The 22,808-nt window shown below is 38.5% G+C and overlaps 1 protein-coding gene across 5 annotated transcripts in view; it reads right to left on the bottom strand.

Annotated features, from left to right (window-relative positions):
• The window catches only part of USP48 (ubiquitin specific peptidase 48), a 67,752-nt gene that overhangs the window by 26,406 nt on the left and 18,538 nt on the right, over positions 1–22,808 (bottom strand). For 3 of the 5 annotated variants that reach the window (XM_067015539.1, XM_067015515.1, XM_059053161.2), the window contains 8 exons: positions 21,511–21,644; positions 20,822–20,904; positions 12,493–12,672; positions 9,010–9,138; positions 8,174–8,323; positions 3,648–3,845; positions 2,839–2,953; positions 1,559–1,689 (listed from right to left, as the gene is read on the bottom strand). In XM_067015539.1, coding sequence (XP_066871640.1) covers positions 1,559–1,689; positions 2,839–2,953; positions 3,648–3,845; positions 8,174–8,323; positions 9,010–9,138; positions 12,493–12,672; positions 20,822–20,904; positions 21,511–21,644 — 1,120 coding nt within the window. The remainder of the gene's footprint in view (positions 1–1,558; positions 1,690–2,838; positions 2,954–3,647; positions 3,846–8,173; positions 8,324–9,009; positions 9,139–12,492; positions 12,673–20,821; positions 20,905–21,510; positions 21,645–22,808) is intronic. The other 2 variants (XM_059053170.2, XM_067015529.1) reach the window with 2 other exon arrangements.

Raw genomic sequence — 22,808 nt, 5'->3', positions numbered from 1 at the left:
TCTATTATGGCATCCAACTTTCCTTAAAATGAAGGGTCACTGGAATCTAAAATATAACACAAATCAACCTATCTATGAAACAGAAACAGAATTGGGGACATAGAGAACAGACTGGTGGTTAGGGTGGCGGTGGCGGCATGCACTGGGACTTTGGGGTGAGCAGATGCAAACTGGTATATACAGAACGGATAAACAACAAGGTCCTGCTGCAGAGCACAGGGAACTATAGTCAATATCCTGGGATAAACGATAATGGAAGGGAATATATGTATGTATAACTTGGTCACTTTGCTGTAATTAACACATTGTAAGTCAACTATACTTCAGTTTAAAAAAAAAAGGGTCACTGATATGTAAAGAGGCTTAAAAGAGCACAAAATATTTAACATATTGGGTCAAGTCACACTAAAAGTATGTTTTTAATCTTTCTTTTTAGTGAGGTGGTTGATGTACAATATTAAATAAGTTTCAGGTATACAACATAGTGATTCACAATTTGTAAAGGTTATATTTCATATATAGCTATTATAATATATTGGCTATATTTAAAATATCTTTTTTAAATGACAGAATAAAATTGAAACAAATGTTAAGTTCATGAAGTACACAGCACAACAAAATACTTTAGCCAAAAGAAAAAAAACACTCTTCAAATTTGAAAATGTTTAAAAAAAAATCAGTTTACAATTATTAGTGGCTCTGGTGTTTTTTACATTCTCAAAAATAAATCAGTGGTATGGGAAGATCCACACCAAATAAAATGATATAAATGTTCAAATGCAGAAAATATAGAATATTTCAGTAAAAAGGTTAAGAATATTAAAATAATAAAACATATGTATGTAAGTACTAATATTTGGAGATAAAATTAAGTGAAATAATTGCTTATGGATCATTAATTATATCTCAATTAGTAAACTGATCAAACTACTGATTTCTATTTTAAATCTAAAAGGTTTTAATGTTTTAAATTCCCATAGTCTTATAAAATACTGATTACAAAATTGAATTGAGTGGTTGACTTACATTAATATAATTTCCTACTTAAGAGCATCGCTTCAGAAAACTCAGAAGAATTTATAAGTAAAAAGCTATTCAAAACCTGCTTTTTCTCCTGGATGAAAAATGCAGAAGTTCAAGCACATTTAACTTGACGATGTCAGCCTTTTGGCGTGGCTAATAATCTATAACCAAAATGTACTGAGCTAACAACATACTATGCAATTTGCAGCAGACTTGCCTTTCTTAAAAATTTTAGCTGGAGCAAAATTAAAAGTAATTTTGCTTGGGATTAACTAGAGAGACCCTAAGCCCAAAGCAGGTCATAAGGAATGCCTTATGCCATAAGGAATGCCTCTCGTGAGCTGTTGAGCCCTTGCTCACTTTCAATAGCTTGTAAGTCTTTTTATTTGTTCTGAGACATTTTTGAGAGCTTTAGGCTTCAAAAAATTGACTTAGAAATTGCGTGGATGGGAGTCAAAACAATTTTACTACAAACAAATGCTTACAATTTTGTGGTGTGACTCACAACCACCTACATATAGGTTTTAAATATTACCTTTGTTCAAGGTGTTGCCATTCATTTTCCCACTGCTTTGGTCTGCGTCGCCATCTTGCTCATCCAGCTGCTCAAGAGCTAGCTGGCGCCAACTGCGTAAGGAGGATTTCCCTACCCAAAATCCATCATTGCTGTGGGAGAGAGAGAGAATGTAAAATCATGCTAGTAACACTTCCTAATGTCCTTCTCCCTTCTTTCCTTGTAAAGGCCACAACTAAACTGAATTAAAATGTTCAGTATTTGCTGCTGTGCACACAATTTTTTTTACCTATTTCCTCATTTTGGCCATTTTTACTGCTCACTATTAAATTGCACATATAGAAAATACTTTGCTTCCATCCTAAATCTTAACCTGCTCCTCCTAACCCTCATTTAAATTTATGCCAATCACACCAAACAACTGGCCACTCTCCCTCACTTGATTACTACTCAAAACTGCATATAGGGCTTCCCTGGTGGCGCAGTGGTTGAGAGTCCGCCTGCCGATGCAGGGGACGCGGGTTGATGCCCCGGTCCGGGAGGATCCCACGTGCCGCGGAGCAGCTGGGCCTGTGAGCCGTGGCCGCTGAGCCTGCGCGTCCGGAGCCTGTGCTCCGCAACGGGGAGAGGCCACAACAGTGAGAGGCCCGCGTACCGCATAAAAACAAACAAACAAACAAAAACTGCATATAGCTGACCCTTCAAATGCACATATAGGCACTCACATATATATACACAAACACATTTAGTGGACTCGGTAGGCTGTTTGTGAAATGACCCATAACAGTAAACTAGATTGATATTTCTTTGGGAAATATACAACTTAAATTACACCCAAACATCATAAATGCCACCTGAGTCCAGAGGTGCTCTACAGAGTGCGGCTCAACAAACTCCAAGAAGCCTGGATATTCCTGACAAGGATGCACCACTGGGTACCCTTGGTTAACAAACTTACTTCAGTCTCTCTAAAGGGGACACCCCAGGCCTGCTAGAATGGTTTTCCAACGTAAGTATTCCACAATTCCATGTCAGAACACAGGCGAGCACCTTGCCTTAGCTTGTTTAGGCCTCAGATGCACATCTCTGCTTCCACCTTTCTAATGGATGGAATATAGCCACAGGGGCTGTGCCTCAGCTCTCTTTATCTTTGCCACAGCAGCGATCACCACAAAATTTACTCTGCTGTGGCCAACCACTCATCACCCTTCTTTCTTCCAAAGATCCCAAGTCCCTATTATCCACAGATAATAAGCTACTTGGTTTTTTAGCTTATCAAACAATATACACTGTGAACATACCCCTTTACTGTTGCTTTGAGCAGATTATTTACAGTTTTATAATCTTCATTTAGTTGGTTCTTCAGACGCAACACACGACAACGTTCTACTACACATTCCTTACACAGGGCTTTCACTGAGACAGAGAAAACGAAAGGGAAGAGTGTATTCACATACAGATTTCCTGTTAAGAAAATGTTTTCAGCACTTCATAAAACAATGAAGAATTTTAACCCAAAGTCACAAATTTTGACAATACAGCAAATTGGTATACGTCCTAAATTATTCTGGCGACATAAATATCGAGACAGCAATAGTGTTATCCTACATGAAGAAAGAACTATAGGATATAAAATGTTATAACATGCTATAACTATCTATGCCAGAAAGTACATTTTACAAGATTTAGATGCAAATTTTGCAAGAACACCATCAAATGATGGAGGCTGTAAAGGAGGGGAGGGTAATCAATATATCTGACAACTATAAATGTAATGTTAATTGTTTAAGACCTTCGTGTGGGTATCAACCAGACCAATACTCTGAAGAGTACTGTACAAAATGACAAAACACTACTAGATGGCTTTCTCAAATGTATCCTATTTTGTCTGTCTTATGAGAAAAAACACACAACAAAACTGAATAAGCAGTTTATTTTCTAACATTATAAATATACCATGTATGACGCTGCTTAACTTTTACTTGATTTAGCAAATCATTTTTGCCAAGTGCAAGGAATATGAGGTCTAAGCACAGTCTGGGTCAAATGATCATATAATGCAGACTTATTGCATTACTCTTTTTTAAGCAGATAAGACACCTCGAATTACCAGTTAGTCTTGGTCCTCCTCCATATCTACTATAGAAAATGTCAGCCGCATATTCAGATATTCTCTTCATAATCGATATTTTATCAGGATGAAGCTTGTCGTGGGAACACAGGCAAGCGTGATTATCAATAGGCTTGGTGGGTGTCGATTCATCCAACCACTTCTGCAGCCACTCAAGAGAGACAAATTCATAGGGCTCTGAGGAAGAAAGCAAGGGAAAGAGCCTATGTATTATTACAGCTTTTTGACTAAGCGGTACATTCATTTTCCTCAAGACAATGCAAACTCTTTCCAAAGTTAGCAGAATCAGAAGAATCATTGTTCAGGGAAGACGTTTCATGAGTACAGCACAAAGCTCTGTTTAACTAGCACTCATCTGAGTTCAAGGAGCTGTGCATGGGAGGGGACGAGTCTGCACGGTGCCCTATAAGATCGGCTGGTATTATTAACCACATTCTACAAAAGAGGTTTCCACAGAGAGAAGTGTCTTGCTTGATAGCACAGCAGAGCTCTGATCAGGACACTTGGTGACTACAAGCCACACTCCAGGCCAGCTCGCAAATCACATAACCTCACCCCCATAACGATTTTCATGAACGCTTGTCGTCGATATGTGATAATACAACTGAAAGTTAAAATGAGGAGTCTGACTAGGTTCTAAGTTAAAAATTAACCTCATCAGCTATAACCGCACTTTCACAAGGCCGTTTAAACCACTGAATTTTTCTTCACCCAAGATGATACTGATGTTGATTAAAAGGTAGTTGATTTCCCCATCCAAATCCATATCACAATCAATTCATTACATTATTATGTATTTCAAGAAATTAAGCTATTTTAAGCAACTTCTAGGATGAAGTGCACTAGAATTGAATATATCAATTCTGAAGTTGCAAAAATTAAAAGATACAACCAAACACCTCAGAATGTGTTTTAATTTGGGAAAACAGAGCCCCAGAGTTCCATAAAAGCCAAAATTAAAGATAAAGGGCCAGCTTTGATTACTTACAAAGATCTCCAGTGAGTCCCAGCATAAAACATAGAAGAAAACATACAGAGGTTGAATTTATATATTTGTATTATGATACTACTTCTGATGAGATCTGAGGGATAGACAATTCAACTCAAAGCCCATTTTGACCAATTTTACACTTCCCTGAGAATTATAAGTCTGAAAACTAACTTCCATTTTAAGTTTAGCATAAAACATTTCAATTTTTACAAAAACAAAATCCAGAACTGTTGGATCCCTTATTTGTGCTAAAACTGTACATCATAAACTGAGAGACTCCTAACTGATTGGTCAGCTCTGAGGCAGCTGCAGAGGAAGAGCTCGTGACTACAAGTTGAGACCAAGTTCTGCCACCAAGAAACTGAACTTCAGCAAGTCACTTGAACTCTCTATGCTTCAGATCTTTTATTTGTAAAATGAAGGTAATAATACCTGCCTTCTACCTACCTCACAGGGGGATGTTGTTGAATGTAAAAGTTAAGATATGTGAAGCATTTTGAGCTTTTTTGGAAGAAGAGAGATATAGAAAAGTTAATCATATATTCACACAATATATAAATGTGGAGACCTTAAGATTCAGCATAGGTTAACATGGCTGTGCCATTTTACAATGTATAATGGTATGGAATGATCTCTATCCCAGAGAGCAAAATACAAGTCTTAGCATATCTAATCTTTTCCCAAGGAGAGTCCCATAGATTAAAACTTTTAGTAATCTCAAGCCTATTGATATAAGATATGAAGATTAGAAAAATCTTGAAAGAGCTGTAGCAATTCCTACCAAGGGCTTCCCTAACAATCGGGGTCTAACACAAGTCTCAATAATTAAAGTAGATTCTGCTTGTGGAAGGTTTTTACACTACAGATGTTTCTGCACTAGAGAGAGACTCCTGGCAGGTTCTCACAGATGTTCTCCATTTTTGTGATGCCAAAGGCACGGATAATCAACTAACAAACAGGAGTAAGAACTCTATTAAGTTGGGATAACAAACTATATAAAAATATCAGCATCTGACGAAGCGGGAAAGCAAGTGTTAAAATATTTACCAAAGGGAAATGTACACTATGGTTCAAACTTATTTATATATAGTTTTAAAGGCCTGGATTTTTCAATAGGAATTTGTTTTGGAAAGGTATAAAGTCTAGAAAGATCATGGCATCAAAAATATTTGAAACAACTTACCTAAAGATAATTTAGGATTATTTAGAGATAATTTATTTCAACTTAAATAAAAAGGGCCAAAAGGGTTCAGGTTCCCAATGAGGTTTATATTTTAGGGTAAATGACCTTTCTTTTAATATGTTCACAAAGATAAGATTTAGAAAAAACATAACAAGACTTTGGCAGCACAAAACCATGGTCATTAGCTTTAAGATCTGACAATATTTTAGGAAAACATGGACTTACTACCATATAAGGTTACTATAAATGGGAAAAAATTATAAAGCTCATAATTAGTAAGAGTATTGATAACATATATACATATTCAAAGAACACAAGCACTGGTTCTTTTTTGTTTGTTTTTGTTTTTGTTTTTTTTTGTGTGTGTGTGTGTGTGTGTGTGTGTGTGTGTGTGTGATACGCGGGCCTCTCACTGTTGTGACCTCTCCCGTTGCGGAGCACAGGCTCCGGACGCGCAGGCTCAGCGGCCATGGCTCACGGGCCCAGCCGCTCTGCGGCATGTGGGATCTTCCCGGACCAGGGCACGAACCCATGTCCCCTGCATTGGCAGGCGGACTCTCAACCAATGTGCCACCAGGGAAGCCCCAAGCACTGGTTCTTATAGACGGAATGAAAACAGGCAAGAGGAGCAAAGTGTAAACTTGACACATATTGGACCATGCAGTTTTAAAGAGTGATTCAAAACAGCATTTTAGTTTATAGACCCAGTAAGTTGCTTTCTTTTTTCCAGTGAATACAGGAAACTATGAATAAGGTTCAGAAAACAAATTTCTAGGTACCAACTCCTTTGAATAAATTTAGAGATTTGAATTACATGTTCATTTCCAAATTGTTTCCAATAAAACTGAGGTCCTTCTAATTCTTTAGGATAATCCCAACCCTTGAAACAGAGTAACAGGTTACAAAGAAAGGTCAGAATCAAATTAAGGTATAGTTTAGACAGAACTTTTGAGAGATATTCTTACAGATGTAGCAATTTATATTCATCTTTTGCTTAAAGTAATACCAGTAATGGAAAATTGAGATATCAAAAAGACAAAACCACAAGTACAATTATGCTTGAGTATTTATTTTCTAAAATTAGTAAAACTGCCTTTTTTTAAAGTAGGAGTTGGGTATGGGGAATTGCCTATGAAATGACAGAAAACATTATTACAAATGGCATACCAGCCTTAAGGAGTTGAGGTTTCCTTTCTGAGGCATTAGATAAACTTGAATAAACATACACAGTAAAGGAATGAGCTGGACTGTGTGGGATAATTCTTAAGAAATTAGGGGTCAGAAGAAAGCTTTCCTATTTGTAGTGTCCTACAAATATTCCTTAGAATATTTGATACTAAATTTCAAAATAATCTAACAGTATCATAAAAATAGTACTCATATGAAAGAATGCCTGTTAATACCGTTAGGGCACAAAGTACACAAGGAAATAGACTAGGCGAGTTGCTTCCATAGTAGCCCAATCAGATTTTTCTTTTAAAAACAAGTTAATGTCTCACAAATTAGAAATATCTACAAGAGTTATATATGCAGAGTGCTGACCTAAACCTCATAATTTATTAAGAGCTTCCCATTTTAAAAGCTACATGATAGGGCTTCCCTGGTGGCGCAGTGGTCGAGAGTCCGCCTGCCGATGCAGGGGACACGGGTTCGTGCCGATCCGGGAAGATCCCATGTGCCGCGGAGCGGCTGGGCCCGTGAGCCACGGCCGCTGAGCCTGCGCGTCCGGAGCCTGTGCTCCGCAACGGGAGAGGCCACAGCGGTGAGAGGCCCACGTACCACAAAAAAATAAATAAATAAAAAAAAGTTAATGTCTCACAAATTAGAAATATCTACAAGAGTTATATATACAGAGTGCTGACCTAAACCTCATAATTTATTAAGAGCTTCCCATTTTAAAAGCTACATGATAGGGCTTCCCTGGTGGTGCAGTGGTTGAGAGTCTGCCTGCCAATGCAGGGGACACGCGTTCGTGTCCCGGTCCGGGAGGATCCCACATGCCGCGGAGCGGCTGGGCCCGTGAGCCATGGCCGCTGATGAGCCTGCGCGTCCGGAGTCTGTGCTCCACAACGGGAGAGGCCACAACAGTGAGAGGCCCGCGTACCGCCAAAAAAAAAAAAAAAAAAAAAAAAGTACATGATAATGAAAATTATACGGAATGCTACACATTAAGTTACTGTTGGTTTACACAGTAATTGTATAATGCATAAGCTGGCATTAACGGGTTATAAATAAGAAAGGGCAGGGGAAAGTGTGTTCATACACATTTGTGAACATAAAAGAAACAAGGCACTTAATGGCAACAGTGCTGTCCCAGAATATCTTACAGACCAGCTCCAGCAGGTAACCTTTGGTACAGCTCCTTAACTTCTTCATGCTTTGCTTTTCCTTTATCCACACTTTGCTTACGCATCTCAGCCATTTCAATACACCACTCCTCAAATTTGGAATTATCCCGATCTACCAGCTCTTGAAGAAAAGCTATTCAGAACAGAAAGACACAAAAACCTTTATCCTGTTTTTCAAAGACAAAGAACCATGCTGATTTGTAAATTACAACAAATACTGGCTAAGATTTTGGTGGCAACTTCCTACTACGGGTCTCCCTACAACCAGCAGGCAGAAGTAAAACTGAAGACAGTCCCTGGAATAATACCGGGGGTTCCCCTACCCGATTCTCCATGACACCATCAGCCAACTGGAAGCATCAAATGGGTGAGAAACACCATTCAAAACATGGTGCCACAGACAGAGGACAGCACAGTATTAGGTAAAATGACAACTGATGACTGCCTTCAGCCAAGCAGCAGCTCTTCCTTTTTTATATTAAATCTAGAAAATTCATAACTGGCTAAAACCCAAAACTGCTTTACAAACTGAACAAAACAGAACCAAATTGCTCTTTAAATTCATCTTTACAATCCACAGGAATTTTTTTTAATTGCTTTTGCTTTTCTTTAGGGGCGGTCAGTGGAATAGTTCTGTTAAAGCCTCCTTTATCATAAAAACTCACCACTTTAAAGCAAATCTGTGATTATATACACTTTCACCATTTACCATATGCAACTAACCTACCATAATAGATAAAAGCAATCCGTTCTCATCATTGACCTTTGAGCACAGTATTCTAAAATATTTGCCTTATGTAATCCTGGAAAATTGCTCACCTGGTACCTGAATGGTCGTGTTGGGTTTTTCTTGAGCTTGTAGTCTATAAACCAACATATACGCATTTCGAGAGCAGTGAGTTCCTTTGCCACACTTGGGTTTACGTGTCTGGGATTTAGAAGGTTCTGCTAAGGTAAGAGAAATCAAAAGATGACTAAATTAGAATGCCTAGAGTTTATTTTTGCAGGGGAGGGGAAGCGGGAAGGTCATAGAAAACAATTCCTAAAATACAAACTCAAGATACATTAAAAGGCAACACAAATTTAGCAGGCTGGACAAATTTTTTAATGTTTAAACAAGTTACTAACCCGCATTGCCTGCCATATTCCATTTTGAAAAGCTGAAAAGAGAGTATTACTTTTCACAGTGACAAACCCGAACCAGGAAAAAAAAACAAACCACAACCTATTATGAGTTTATTTTACTGTTGATCTTAAATTACAAAAATAAATCCAGACTTAATTGTGCAAAGAAATAAAATGGAATGTTCCTGAAAAAAATGAAATAAAATGCTAAGATTAGCCACTAATCTCTATAAATTCAGAAGCAAGTGGAAAACATTAGTGGTTTTGATGGCACATATATCAATCACATGAAGGTGATCTTCAAATTGAGCCTGATTATCCCAGGATAACCTTCCAATGGGTAGGAGGTCATGGACAGTTCTGAGGAAATCAATTACCAGATCCTCAACTGACAATGTATTTTTCTAAAATTGTTCAGGTTTCACTGATGGTTTCCACCTCTCCTTTCAGTCATCTGTCTCCCACCTTACAGAAGAAAGATATAACCTCTTACCTGTGACAAAAAAAGGTCATCTCACCAAAAGATATGTTTACAGTAAAATTCTGCTGTATTCAGTTTTTAAAAATTTCTAACACACTTACATTGGTTTGATCAATTATATAGTTTTATTTTTAAAAAAAGAAAAAAAGAACACTCAATCCAGAAGTACTTTCTAACTATTTAGAGAGCTTATAGCTATAGAAAACTTAGTATATTCCATTAGAATGAAATTCTATAGGGTCAGTGTAATGGAAACACTAGTATAGGAGAAAAAGGAAACATTAAAAACAAAATCCTGTCATAAAAAAAGATCAGTTCATGTAACTCTGAAAAGGATGACGTGGATGTATGGAATCTATATGTTATGTAATTTCATTTGGATAAGACAGTAATGTTACAGTTTAAGTTTCAATATTTATAATTTTCAGAAGTTACATTATTTGAAGCTACTTAAATTTACAATGAAAAATGTTGGATTTTAAAATGTGCAATGAAATACAAAAGTTGTTCAATATTCTTATAGGGACTACAGGAGCAAATAAGTTTAAAGACCACAGTCATAGGGAATTAAAAATCTCAGGAGCGTGTATACAAAGAAAAGATGTCGGTCATTTCTAACTAAAAAATTAAGATTTAAGATGTTCATTAATTTGTATAAGACGGAATATAAAATGATTCACAGAAGTTCACAAGAGAATATAGTAATGAATGACTAATGGAATTTAATGAATAAGTATTTTCTATTTTTGATAAAATAGATAAAAGGAGCAATGTAAGCTGCATATAATGAGAGGCATTAAAACATTAGAATGGGATCCTCATACATGTAGAGTCTCTTTCTATTGAACTGTTTTAAAATTTAGGACTACCTATATGTAGAAGACAGGAGAGCCTGAATAATGCCTTTTTTTTTTTTTTTTTTTTTTTTTGCATTACGTGGGCCTCTCACTGTTGTGGCCTCTCCCGTTGCGGAGCACAGGTTCCGGACACGCAGGCTCAGCGGCCATGGCTCACGGGCCTAGCCGCTCCGCGGCATGTGGGATCTTCCCGGACCGGGGCACGAACCCGTGTCCCTTGCAACGGCAGGTGGACTCTCAACCACTAAGCTACCAGGTAAGCCCAATAATGCTTTGAATCCTACAATTTTCTCACTAAAATGAAACAGATCAAATAAACCTCAGTAAAGAACAGTCAAATAAAGCCGAATTTTAATTATTCACAATTTAAAGCTACATGTCAATTTTGTTCCTAGTAAGAATATCACGATAAGAAAAAATACAGGGCTTCCCTGGTGGCGCAGTGGTTAAGAATCTGCCTGCCAATGCAGGGGTCACAGGTTCGAGCCCTGGTCCGGGAAGATCCCACATGCCGTGGAGCAACTAAGCCCGTGAGCCACAACTACTGAAACCCGTGCACCTAGAGCCCATGCTCCGCAACAAGAGAAGCCACCGCAATGAGAATCCCGCACATCGCAACGAAGAGTAGCCCCTGCTCGCCACAACTGGAGAAAGACCGCATGCAGCAATGAAGACTCAACGCAGCCATAAATAAATAAATTAAATTAATATTTTTTTAAAAAAGAAAAAGTATAAGCAAATGTTAAGAGCCTAAGTATTACTTAGGTAAAGTGGGAGCAAGATTGCTACATATCTAAAATGTGATTTAAAATTAGAAAATACTTCTAGCATTGAGCCTGGGTTGAGTGCTACTCAGAGCAGGCAAGCCCAGCACACCTCCCACTTTCACTTTTCAAGCTTTACTGAGGTATAATTGATGAATAAAAATGGTATACATAAAAAAAATAGAAAATACTTCTTCAAATTACAAGAATATAGCCACCACATGGATATCTGCAGCAAGATTCCCCATGCCTTCCTTGAATGCCAACCTCAGCTGCCATGCTACTCCACCTTGGGAAAGTGGTACTGATCCTTTAAGAAGGGTGGGAGACACACACCTATTCCCAATCCTTTCCTCTTTTTGCATCCCATTGTCCGGGCCTCACCCCAACATGACAAACACGGCAAGAAAGTGATAAGAACCTCAGCCAAGATGGCTTCTATTGGAAGAACTGCCAACTCCATTCGACAATAAATGGGTATGTAGCCCATGAAAACCGAGGTGATGAGAGCTACATACTAGAATAATACTATTTCAGGAGGTATCATTTACAGCAGACCTCATTACTACTACAAAACAGCAAGCAGCTTATTCCCCAGAGGCACTGCTCCACACTCTAGGGATGGAGTAAGATACTTGACAGGGAGGGGTAGACATTGCTCAGGGAACAAAGTTCCCCTGCTAGACTTATTTCCCCAAAAATAAATGTTCTGACCCAGAGAAAAGGACTACAAATCCTACTATATCACATCTACTACTCATAATTTTTAGCTTAATACTCACCATCCTCTTCCCTAGCTGCCCACAATTAACCTGTTAATTGAACATTAAATTTGTGCCTTCAAACTGTACTGAAAACACAACATTATGGAAACCATCTCTGGAGCAAAATCATTTTTTTAAAAAAAATTCAAGCATTGCTATAAAAGATGTTCAGAGATTTCATGTGTTTAAGAAATGCAAATAGCCTTGATAGTCCATAACAATCTTGGGCCATAATAATTTATCACAAACATTTCTGGTTAAAAAAAAAAAAATTATATTTTAAAAGGGCACTCACAACTTAAAGGTTTTACCTAGATCTTCCTCAATCCCTAGTTGTAATTTCTTCCCCTCCATCTTTTCTATGTCTTCGTCATTAAACTTATACCATTCACCAGACTGTGGATCTTTCACATGGGCAATGTAGTGACCGGAATAAGCACTCACTCCTCTGTGTATGAGGACTGCACTGAGTTCATACACATAGGACCCACCTAGGGAAGGAGAAAGGGGAAAAATGAAAGAAATTTTGGATAACATTATTTCTTCTTATATCCTGAGCCTGAATTGTAATGATCACAATTCTTTATGCATCTGACAGAGTTCAAAATATGTCACCTAAGATTTAAAGAATTTAGTCTCATAAAATAATGTAGCAGGCATTGTTTTACGCAGCTCACTGTACCAACTCTCCATTCCTTCTGCAAAATATACAGGTGGAAAGCTACAGCCTTCTGGGCACTCAGGGTTACAAAGCTATTCTGTAATATACTTTCCCTTCAGCATTAACAGGCTGAGCCATATGCTTACCAAGAATCAGTTTTTCATATTTTCCAACTTATTACAAAAATTAATTACACACGGGGCTTCCCTGGTGGCACAGTGGTTGAGAGTCCGCCTGCCGATGCAGGGAACACGGGTTCATGCCCGGGTCCGGGAAGATCCCACGTGCCGCGGAGCGGCTGGGCCCGTGAGCCATGGCCGCTGAGCCTGCGCGTCCGGAGCCTGTGCTCCGCAACGGGAGAGGCCACGGCAGTGAGAGGCCCGCGTACCACACACACACACACACACACACACAAAAATTAATTACACACAAACTAATAAGATTTGAGTGCAAAACTAAAAAGCTATTGTTTCTAGAAAAAAGAAAAATGTTTTTTAAAAATTGGAGATAAGTCATTAAGGAAAACTGCTTTCAAAATAAATAGGTGTAGACAAGGGAATTCACTGGTGGTCCACTGGTTAGGACTCGGTGCTTTCAATGCTGATGACGTGGGTTTGATCCCTCGTCAGGGAACTAAGATCCCACAAGCCTCGTGGCACGGCCAAAAGAAGGGGGTGGGGGAATCGGTGTAGACAAGACAAATAGAAAATACTGAGAAAGAAATAATAAAAATCTAGACTGGGTTTTGCACTCAGATTTCTTTATAAGTATTTTAACTTATTAACTATTCCACTTTAAATAAACAAAACCGGGGCTTCCCTGGTGGCGCAGTGGTTGGAGTCCACCTGCCGACGCAGGGGACACAGGTTCGATCCCTGCTGCAGGAAGACCCCACATCCTGTGGAGCAATGAAGCCTGTGCGCCACAACTACTGAGCCTGCTCTCTAGAGTCCACGAACCACAACTACGGAAGTCGCATACCACAACTACTGACGCCCACGCGCCTAGAGCCTGTGCTCCTCAACAAGAGAAGCCACCGCAATGAGAGGCCTATGCAACTCAACGAGGAGTAGCCCCCGCTTGCAGCAACTAGAGAAAGCCTGCACGCAGCAACGGGGACCCAACGCAACCAAAAATAAATTAAAAATAAAATAAAGTAATTAAAATAAATAAATAAACAAAACCTACATATCACACAGCCTATCTACTATGCATATGATTTATGTAAGAAGAGAAGGCTTTATCCATACATCAAAATATCAGCAAATGAACGAACATTTACTTTTTTTTTTTTGCGGTACGCAGGCCTCTCACTGTTGTGGCCTCTCCCGTTGCGGAGCACAGCCTCAGCGGCCATGGCTCACGGGCCCAGCCGCTCCACGGCATGTGGGATCTTCCCGGACCAGGGCACGAACCCGTGTCCCCTGCATCAGCAGGCGGATTCTCAACCACTGCGCCACCAGGGAAGCCCACATTTACATTTTAAGATAAAATATTTTTAAGTCTGAAAAAAATCTTTTAAACATTCTAAACTTAAACCAATTATAGGGAGGAAATTGTACTTAAAGCAATCACTGCTACTACACATTTTATTAATAAAAATTAGAAAACAAATTCATCAGCAATCCTACAACACGACATAACCACTATTAATATTGAAACATAGATTTTTTTTCTAACAAATATATCATTAACATCTTTCCACATCATTAAATATTCTTCTGAAAATTATTTATAGTGACTGTATACAAGTACCACATTATATTGAACCACTCCCTCACTGCTGGACATTTAAACTGGTAGCATTTTATGGCCATTAAATAATTACCTTTGTCATAAAAATCTTTGCACACATCTTTGTTTCATCACTGTAATTTCCTTAAAACTGCAAGAAGTCATAAAGGTATAGCCAGTCACTCATTCAACAAATAATAAACATCCTAGACACTGTTTTAGGCATGGAGAATACAGCAGTTGACTGAAATGACAAAAGTCTTGCATTCTTTTAGCTCAGTGGAGGACACGGTAATGCAGATTAATACCTGAAGCAAAGCCCATCTAACCCACCCCAGCTGAAAATAAATTTAAAATGCTAAGATAAAAATACTTTAAAATCTTTTAAGATGCAATGATCATCTGGCAACAAATGAAGAATTCTCAGAAGCCAAATACTATGTGAAGGCAGGAAGCTAGAGAGGTTAAGGAAAATGAAACCAATTTCCTCCTGAGAGTATTAGGTGAAACTTTATCAACTTCAACTGTTTTTTTCACATTTAAGAGGTTTGTGGGACCAGAGATCAAAGCTAAGATCCTTAAAAGGAGTCTAGAAGAGGACTCACATCATGAAACTAGGGTTATTCGTTTAAGAAATAAGGAGAAATGAAACTACCCTGCAGAGGAAATAGTAGGAAAAAATTATCTGCCTCATACTTTGACTCTTGGGGTGAGGAAAAAAACAAATATCTGTTGCAAGTTTTTAAGAATCTAGCCCTCATATATATTTCAACCAAGAATTCATACTACCTAGGAAGACAGAGAAACCTGAAGCCAAGAGTTTAGTTTGATGTGGTCCTAGAATGAGTGACAGTTCTAAGGAATATGAATTCAGTCCAACATACACATAAACACACACAACACAAAACACAAAGGACACAAGTCACTATAACTGAGAGGCAGGAAACAACAGATAAAAAACCCATGAAGTTTTTCATCTCAGTTACTGGAAAAAGTAAAAATAAGTAGAACGTTATGTTTAAAGAAATAAATGATAGAATAAAAACTGAAAGTAAGGAATAAGAGATTATAAAAAATGAAAGTAAGATGTGATACAGAACCAAATCAAGCTTCTAGAAATGAAAATTACAATAACTGAAAGTCAAAACTCTATGCAAGGACTTCCCTGGTGGCGCAGTGGTTGGGAGTCCTCCTGCTGATACAGGGGACATGGGTTCGTGCCCCGGTCCGGGAGGGTCCCTTATGCCGCTGAGCAGCTGGGCACGTGAGCCACGGCCGCTGAGCCTGAGCGTCTGGAGCCTGTGCTCCACAATGGGAGAGGCCACAGCAGTGAGAGGCCCGCGTACCGCAAAACAAAACAAACAAACAAACAAAAAAACCAAAAAAACTCTATGCAAGTTTTAACAGAGTGATTAGGTTTGCCTAAATAGAGAATCATTAAAGTAGAAGGTAGACCTGAAAAAAGTTATGTAGAATGCAGGAAAAAGCAAGAGTTAGGAGACACGGATGGCAACGTTAAAATCTTAACACATGACTAATGTAATTCCAGAAGGAGAGATGAATGAATGGAAAAGAGAAAAAATAACTGTTAATCCTTAGAGTAAATTTCACAACAAGAAATAAAGATACTTCCAGACAGTATGCTGAAAATAACTTGATACCAAGAGACCCTTACTAAAGGCATTTTTACAAACTTAATTCGGTATTTTAAGTGATTCCAGATGGAAGGTCTAGAATATTAACAGGAATGATAAACAAAGGAAGTAGGTAAACTAACACCAATAGTTCTACAGATAATAAGGCATCCTATGAGGGCGTGCGTGTGTGTGTGTGTTTGGCAGCTATGGCCACACCAAGCGGCTTGCAGGAGCTTAGGGCGTGTGTGCGTGCGTGTGTGTGTGTGTGTGTGTGTGTGTGTGTGTGTGTTTGGCAGCTATGGCCACACCAAGCGGCTTGCAGGAGCTTAGGGCGTGTGTGCGTGTGTGTGTGTGTGTGTGTGTTTGGCAGCTATGGCCACACCAAGCGGCTTGCAGGAGCTTAGGGCGTGTGTGTGCGTGTGTGTGTGTGTGTGTGTGTGTGTGTGTGTGTGTGTTTGGCAGCTATGGCCACACCAAGCGGCTTGCAGGAGCTTAGGGCGTGTGTGCGTGTGTGTGTGTGTTTGGCAGCTATGGCCACACCAAGCAGCTTATTTCCCCAACTAGGGATAGAACCCAGGCCCCTGGCAGGGGATTCCCCTTATGAGTTTTTTTTAAGGTAGAACTAAAACACATATGAAAACAATAAACAACTTAGGAGAATATCGATATCCTAGTGGTTCGAGGTCTTTGTACTGTTTTTAGAGGGTAAAGTTGTTAACTCTAAGAGTTAGGTATGTTATAATTTCCAGGTTAATCACTGAAAGAACAAAATAGTAATAGCAAACCGCCCAGCCCAGGTTGTATCCACCAGGTGGGCACTTCCACACTCCATGTTTTAGGGCTTACCTAGACTCACCTACCCACTCTTCTTTCTACTACACTGCACTCTCCCAATCACTTCATGGAAAAAGTGAACGAGAAACAACCTCTCCACTCCCAGCCTCAGGGAAGAAACAACCTCTCCACTCCCCAACCTCAGGGAACCTAAAGAAAACTCCTTAACCCTGAGCAGAGCAACAGGAAGAGAATGGGGGGAAATGTCATGGTGTTAAATTGGCCGGGTTCTTATAGTGTGAGTGAGCAAGGGAACCTCAAGCAGCGAACTTGGTCTGTGATGATACCTAACTAGTAGGGACCCCAGGTGCCTGGCAGAAAGAAACCTGAGGTCTCTCTGAAGGAGGTGGCTTCATCCCAGCCCTAAGTAAATCGTCGTAAAAAATTTTCCAGGGACTTCCCTGGCGGTCCAGTGGTTAAGACTCTGCACTTCCACTGCAGGGGGTGATGGTTCAATCCCTGGTGAGGGAACAAGATCCCACATGCTATGCAGTGCGGCAAAAAAATAAAATGAGAATTTTCCAGAGATAACTAGGTACGGAAGACATGGCAACATTAAAATAACCAAATCAGACAGCAAAAATAAACCTGAATAATATTCCACCAATGTCAGTCATGGATTATAAAACTGGGCTTTCTATACTTAGAGAAATGAGAAACTTGAAAATATATGCAAGTGACAGGGAACTATAAAAAGTGATGTAAATTTGAATTAGAGGAGTGTAAATAGATGAGCTGATCCAGTTAAAAGATCAAAACTGTCAGATTGGATTTTCTCATATAAATTTGAAATTCTCCAAAATAAAAAGGTTAAGACAGACAGACACACCTGTGGTGTTATTCTCCAGCGATCAATGGCCCAGATGAAGGAGCAGAGGAGGCATATTAAGATTTAATGATGGGTTAGATTTCGCCTGGCTATATCCCAGGAGGCAAAAGGGTAAACTAAACTATAATGTTTAGGGGTCCAAGCTTACACGCTAAGACGCTAAAGCAAAAAAATTAAAAAGTGATTGCCATATAAGTCAGATTACTGGCTATATTTCAGGAGGAAGGAGATTGCAACTGGGCGGGGCACACAGGAATCTTTGGAGTATTGGGAATGTTTTTTCTTGACCTGGGTGGTACTCATGAAGATATTCACTTTGTGATAATTCTCTGAGCCATACATTTTTATATTTTAACTTCAATGAATGTGTTACATTTTATAATTTTAAGAAGAGGAGGAAAAATAGGATGGATGTATGAAATTTAAACTATGGAAGAGCAAGGTAGCTTATGACCCTCAGAAGGACTGAGGCAGAGTGAAAGACAAAATCACTGAAGGAGAGAAGTTGCTAATGAGGTCAGCTGAAGACTGTCTACAACAGTGGTACTTAGTAGTATTCCCTAAATTATTAATGAAGACAATAACCCACAGAAGTATTAGCAGTAACTGTGAGTCTATTACCGATAGACATCATGGTTTTCATTATCACATTACCATTGCTGCAGATAACCTGATTTTATACTTATTGATTTATTATACTCATCAACTTAAGAATTACAGTGGTTTTGACCAATGGAACCTGTTCTTTGGTTTGCACCTATATTACTGTATTACAAATTTGTCTCAGTATTTTGGTAACTACATTTAAATGTAATTGGTTTCTGGGACTTTCCTGGCAGTCCAATGGTTAAGACTGCGCCTTCCAATGCAGGGGGTGCAGGTGCGGGTTCGATCCTTGGTGGGGAGCTAAGACCCCCCATGCCTCGTGGCCAAGGAACCAAAACATAAAACAGAAGCAATATTGTAACAAATTCAATAAAGACTTCAAAAATGATCCACATCAACAAAAATCTTTAAATGTAATTGGTTTCTTCTAAAATTCTATGAATTTTATTCAGACTCTTAAAATGGTCTACAGGGATATTAAAATCCCCAAGAAATATGGCAGGAGTTGAGTTCGAGGGTAAGCTGCTACATGTTCAAGGTATGAGAATCCCTCTGTCTACATATCTCTGTGTATCTGCAGGTTCACTATTTAAAGAAGCAAATGAATTCTCCTTTAAAAAATAGATCATCTTTCAGATCTACCTTTTCCACTTTATGTGGATATGTGTGTGTAGGCAGACACACATGAATAAGAATTTAGGAAAATATAAATACTGGTTATCTGGGTGACAGAATTACAAGTGGCTCTTATTTATAACTCTTCTTTATGCTTTCTGAATTCTCCTAATTATCTAGAATGAACCCTGTGCAATTATAACAAGTTAGTTTCTAGTATTCTACCTATATGAGGTAATACATTTGTATAACAAACATTATAAAAGGGTGTGAACAGGTCTATAACTACAAACTACTGGATTAATTTTACCAGTCATAGCTAACAATTCAAAAATAAGAATTTTTATTTCTCTAATTAAAAATTACTTAGTAATCCAACATACTAAAATTATACATACAGCTTTTTTGACCTATTATGGTCAAAGGTTTTCCTTACAGTATAAATTGGACAAATATATAATAAATTGAATAACAATAAGAACTATTCAAAATCATACACTGGAGTCAAGGAAAAGAATAATTTGGGAATTCCCTGGTGGTCCAGGGTTAGGACTGGATGCTTTCCCTGCAGTGGCCTGGGGTTCAATCCCTGGTTGGGGAACTAAGATCCTGCAAGCCACAGCGCACCCCCACCCCACCCCCGCCAAAAAAAAAAAAGGAAAGGAATACTTTTACATCTCCTACGTTTCTGACCCCGAGAAACCACTAAGCCACCAGGCTTTTCTAATTTCAAATAATTACCTAAACAAAGGAGGCAGGAAGCAAACTACTATGTAAAGTGAACTACTGCTAAGTTTATTCATTCAGCCAAATATAATAGTAACAAAGTCCAGCAGCAACGTCTACAGTAGTTTCCTTCCTCCACAGGTGTAAATTTTAAACTCCAGTACTGATTAGAGAGCACCATACATTTTAAGGCTTAAATATTTACCACATCACTTCCCCCAACCTCCCCAATCATTTCTGTTGAAGGTGTTATTTTATGGCTTGCTTCTATTTGTAAGCTGCCACCAGAACCTTTTTATGGAGACAGAGTTTATGATATAATTTCTGTATTAAACATTTCACAAACATTAAGGTCAATCTTAAAAGAGAAGTAAAATGGTCTGTCCAGTAAGGGCAGGAAAAACAAAGGGCAAGATGTTTCTTTTCTCTAACAAGAATCATCCTGTTTGGTAAGATGAAAACTACCAAAGAAAAAGAAGAGTAAGTTATTAGAGACTGTCCTAACATCCTACAACTTATCAGTGGTCATATATATAATTACAGCATAAATATTGGAACTAGGCCATCTAATGTTTTTGATAAAATGTTTTTTAAAAACGTGAATGGAGGCAGCTTGGAGACCCTCAATTTTACGAGGAATTACAGATATGGTATTGAGGCTAAGGTAACAAGCCTTGAGTACAGGAACAGCGAAGTATTTTTCTTTTTTTATTCTTTTATACCATTAATTATATACTGGGTTGACCAAAAAGTTTGTTCGGGTTTTTCCGTGAACGAACATTTTGGCCAACCCCAATACATATCCATGAACCATCTAATCTTTGTTATGGACTCACTCACAGAAAATGAAAGGAACATATCGGCTCACCTAAAATGCCTTTGTTCTCAAAGATTAGCAAATAAAATTTAGTAGTAAAATGCTACTCTGTACTCAACACAAGTAGATCACAAGTTCCTCTCCGAGCATTATAATTATCACTGCTTGGTAAAAATATTACCTTTGTGTTCCACATAAGGCTCCATATCCAAAATTTCTGAGAAGCCAATGTAGGTATTCAGCTTTTTCTTATGTCCGGTTTGCCTAACCAAGAAGAAAGCTAATTATATTTATATTTAAAACAACCATAAAACAATGTATAAGCTCTACTGGTTATTTTAATAAACTGGATAGCAGCTAGGTAGATTTCATTTAGCAATCTTGCTCAAAACATAATACTGTTTTAGAATTGGGCAATAAATAATCAACAACCTGAAAGATATGAATTTAAAGTGCTAATTCCAAACAGTACATTTCCAGAAGTTTTAATTTTATTACAAAGGACACCATACATGTTCCTGCTTTACAGAAGAAATGCACATGTGAAAAAAAATTGCCTGATCTATCTCCATGGGAATGGGGGACGTACTGTAGTGAGTAGAAAATTTACTCGAGTCCTTATACAATACAGAATGTCAAGGAAATTCAGTTCCTACCTAAATGTCTGCTTTTCCTCGGCAGTTTTTAATAATTTTTCAGAATAAAAAATAAGGATTCTCTATTTTTCTAGTTCTTAATTATGACAGGCTGTAACTTTCATCCCCAAATCTTGACTTTCAAATTATAAACATTTTACTATCTTATCTATGGTAAAATCTGTACATACTAGTCCACAATAAGCAACAAACACTATGACATGCACATATTTACCTGTCAAAGACAAAACGCATTAGCTGTAAGTTCAGAGTACAAGGAAGACTAAGGAGTCGGATCTTCCTTGTTGCATTCTGTTTGCTTTGACAGTTTTCACAAAAGTATCGATTGTCTCCTTCTAATTTTTCTTCCTGATCAGGGATAAGACATATTAGTTTAAAAAATTTTTTTTAAAAAATGATTTTTAAAAGTGATCAACCCTATGATGCAAATTATAATTTCATTTTAGTTAATAGCTTCTATTCAAGCTCTTTAAGATCAAGTTATTATAAATAATGAAGGACACATAAGATTGTATTAGCTTAGCAGTGATGTTATTAATTTGTATACAATGATTTAAAACTGATGTTTCACTTTCCAAAATGTATGATTTTAAAAATACTTGGCGGGCTTCCCTGGTGGCACAGTGGTTGAGAATCCGCCTGCCGATGCAGGAGACACGGGTTCGTGCCCTGGTCCGGGAAGATCCCACATGCCGCGGAGCAACTAAGCCCGTGAGCCATGGCCGCTGGGCCTGCGCCTCCGGAGCCTGTGCTCCACAACGGGAGAGGCCACAACAGTGAGAGGCCCGCATACCGCAAAAAAAAAAAAAAAAAAAAAAATACTTGGCTTTAGATTTTTTCTCCTGATAATCCCAATTCTGGGAATTGTAAGAAAGTAGGTTTCGAAAAGAAATCATAAGGGGCTTCCCTGGTGGCGCAGTGGTTAAGAATCCACCTGCCAATGCAGGGAACACCGGATCGATCCCTGGTCTGGGAAGATCTCACATGCCGTGGAGCAACTAAGCCTGTGCGCCACAACTACTGAGCCTGCGCGCTAGAACGCGCGAGCCACAACTACTGAAGCCTGTGCACCTAGAGCCCATGCTCTGCAACAAGAGAAGCCACCGCAATAAGAAGCCCGTGCCCGCGCACCGCAACGAAGAGTAGCCCCTGCTCACCGCAACTAGAGAAAGCCCGCGCGCAGCAACGAAGACCCAACGCAGCCAAAAATAAATAAATGAATAAATAAAATCATAGGTACTTTGATGCAGCAAAATTAATTTTAAAACAGTGAAAATGGGCGGAAACTACATATGGGCAATGAATATGAAATTATATATACAAATTACAAACACAGTTAAAGTTACTGAACCACATTCATGACACTAAACTAGGAGTGCAGAAAAACGCAATGTTAGAGCTAATGGTGGTTTCTTTTTAAATTTTTCCTTTATGTTTCTTTTTTTTTTAATGCTGACTTTCTGCACAAAGTGTAAAGGGTGTTTTGTTTGTTTTGCGGTACGTGGGCCTCTC

The sequence above is a fragment of the Kogia breviceps genome, chromosome 1 (genome assembly GCF_026419965.1).
Source record: "Kogia breviceps isolate mKogBre1 chromosome 1, mKogBre1 haplotype 1, whole genome shotgun sequence".
Lineage (NCBI taxonomy): Eukaryota > Metazoa > Chordata > Mammalia > Artiodactyla > Physeteridae > Kogia > Kogia breviceps.
The sequence above is the reverse complement of the archived record's forward strand: the minus strand, read 5'-3'. Positions and strand labels throughout refer to the sequence as shown.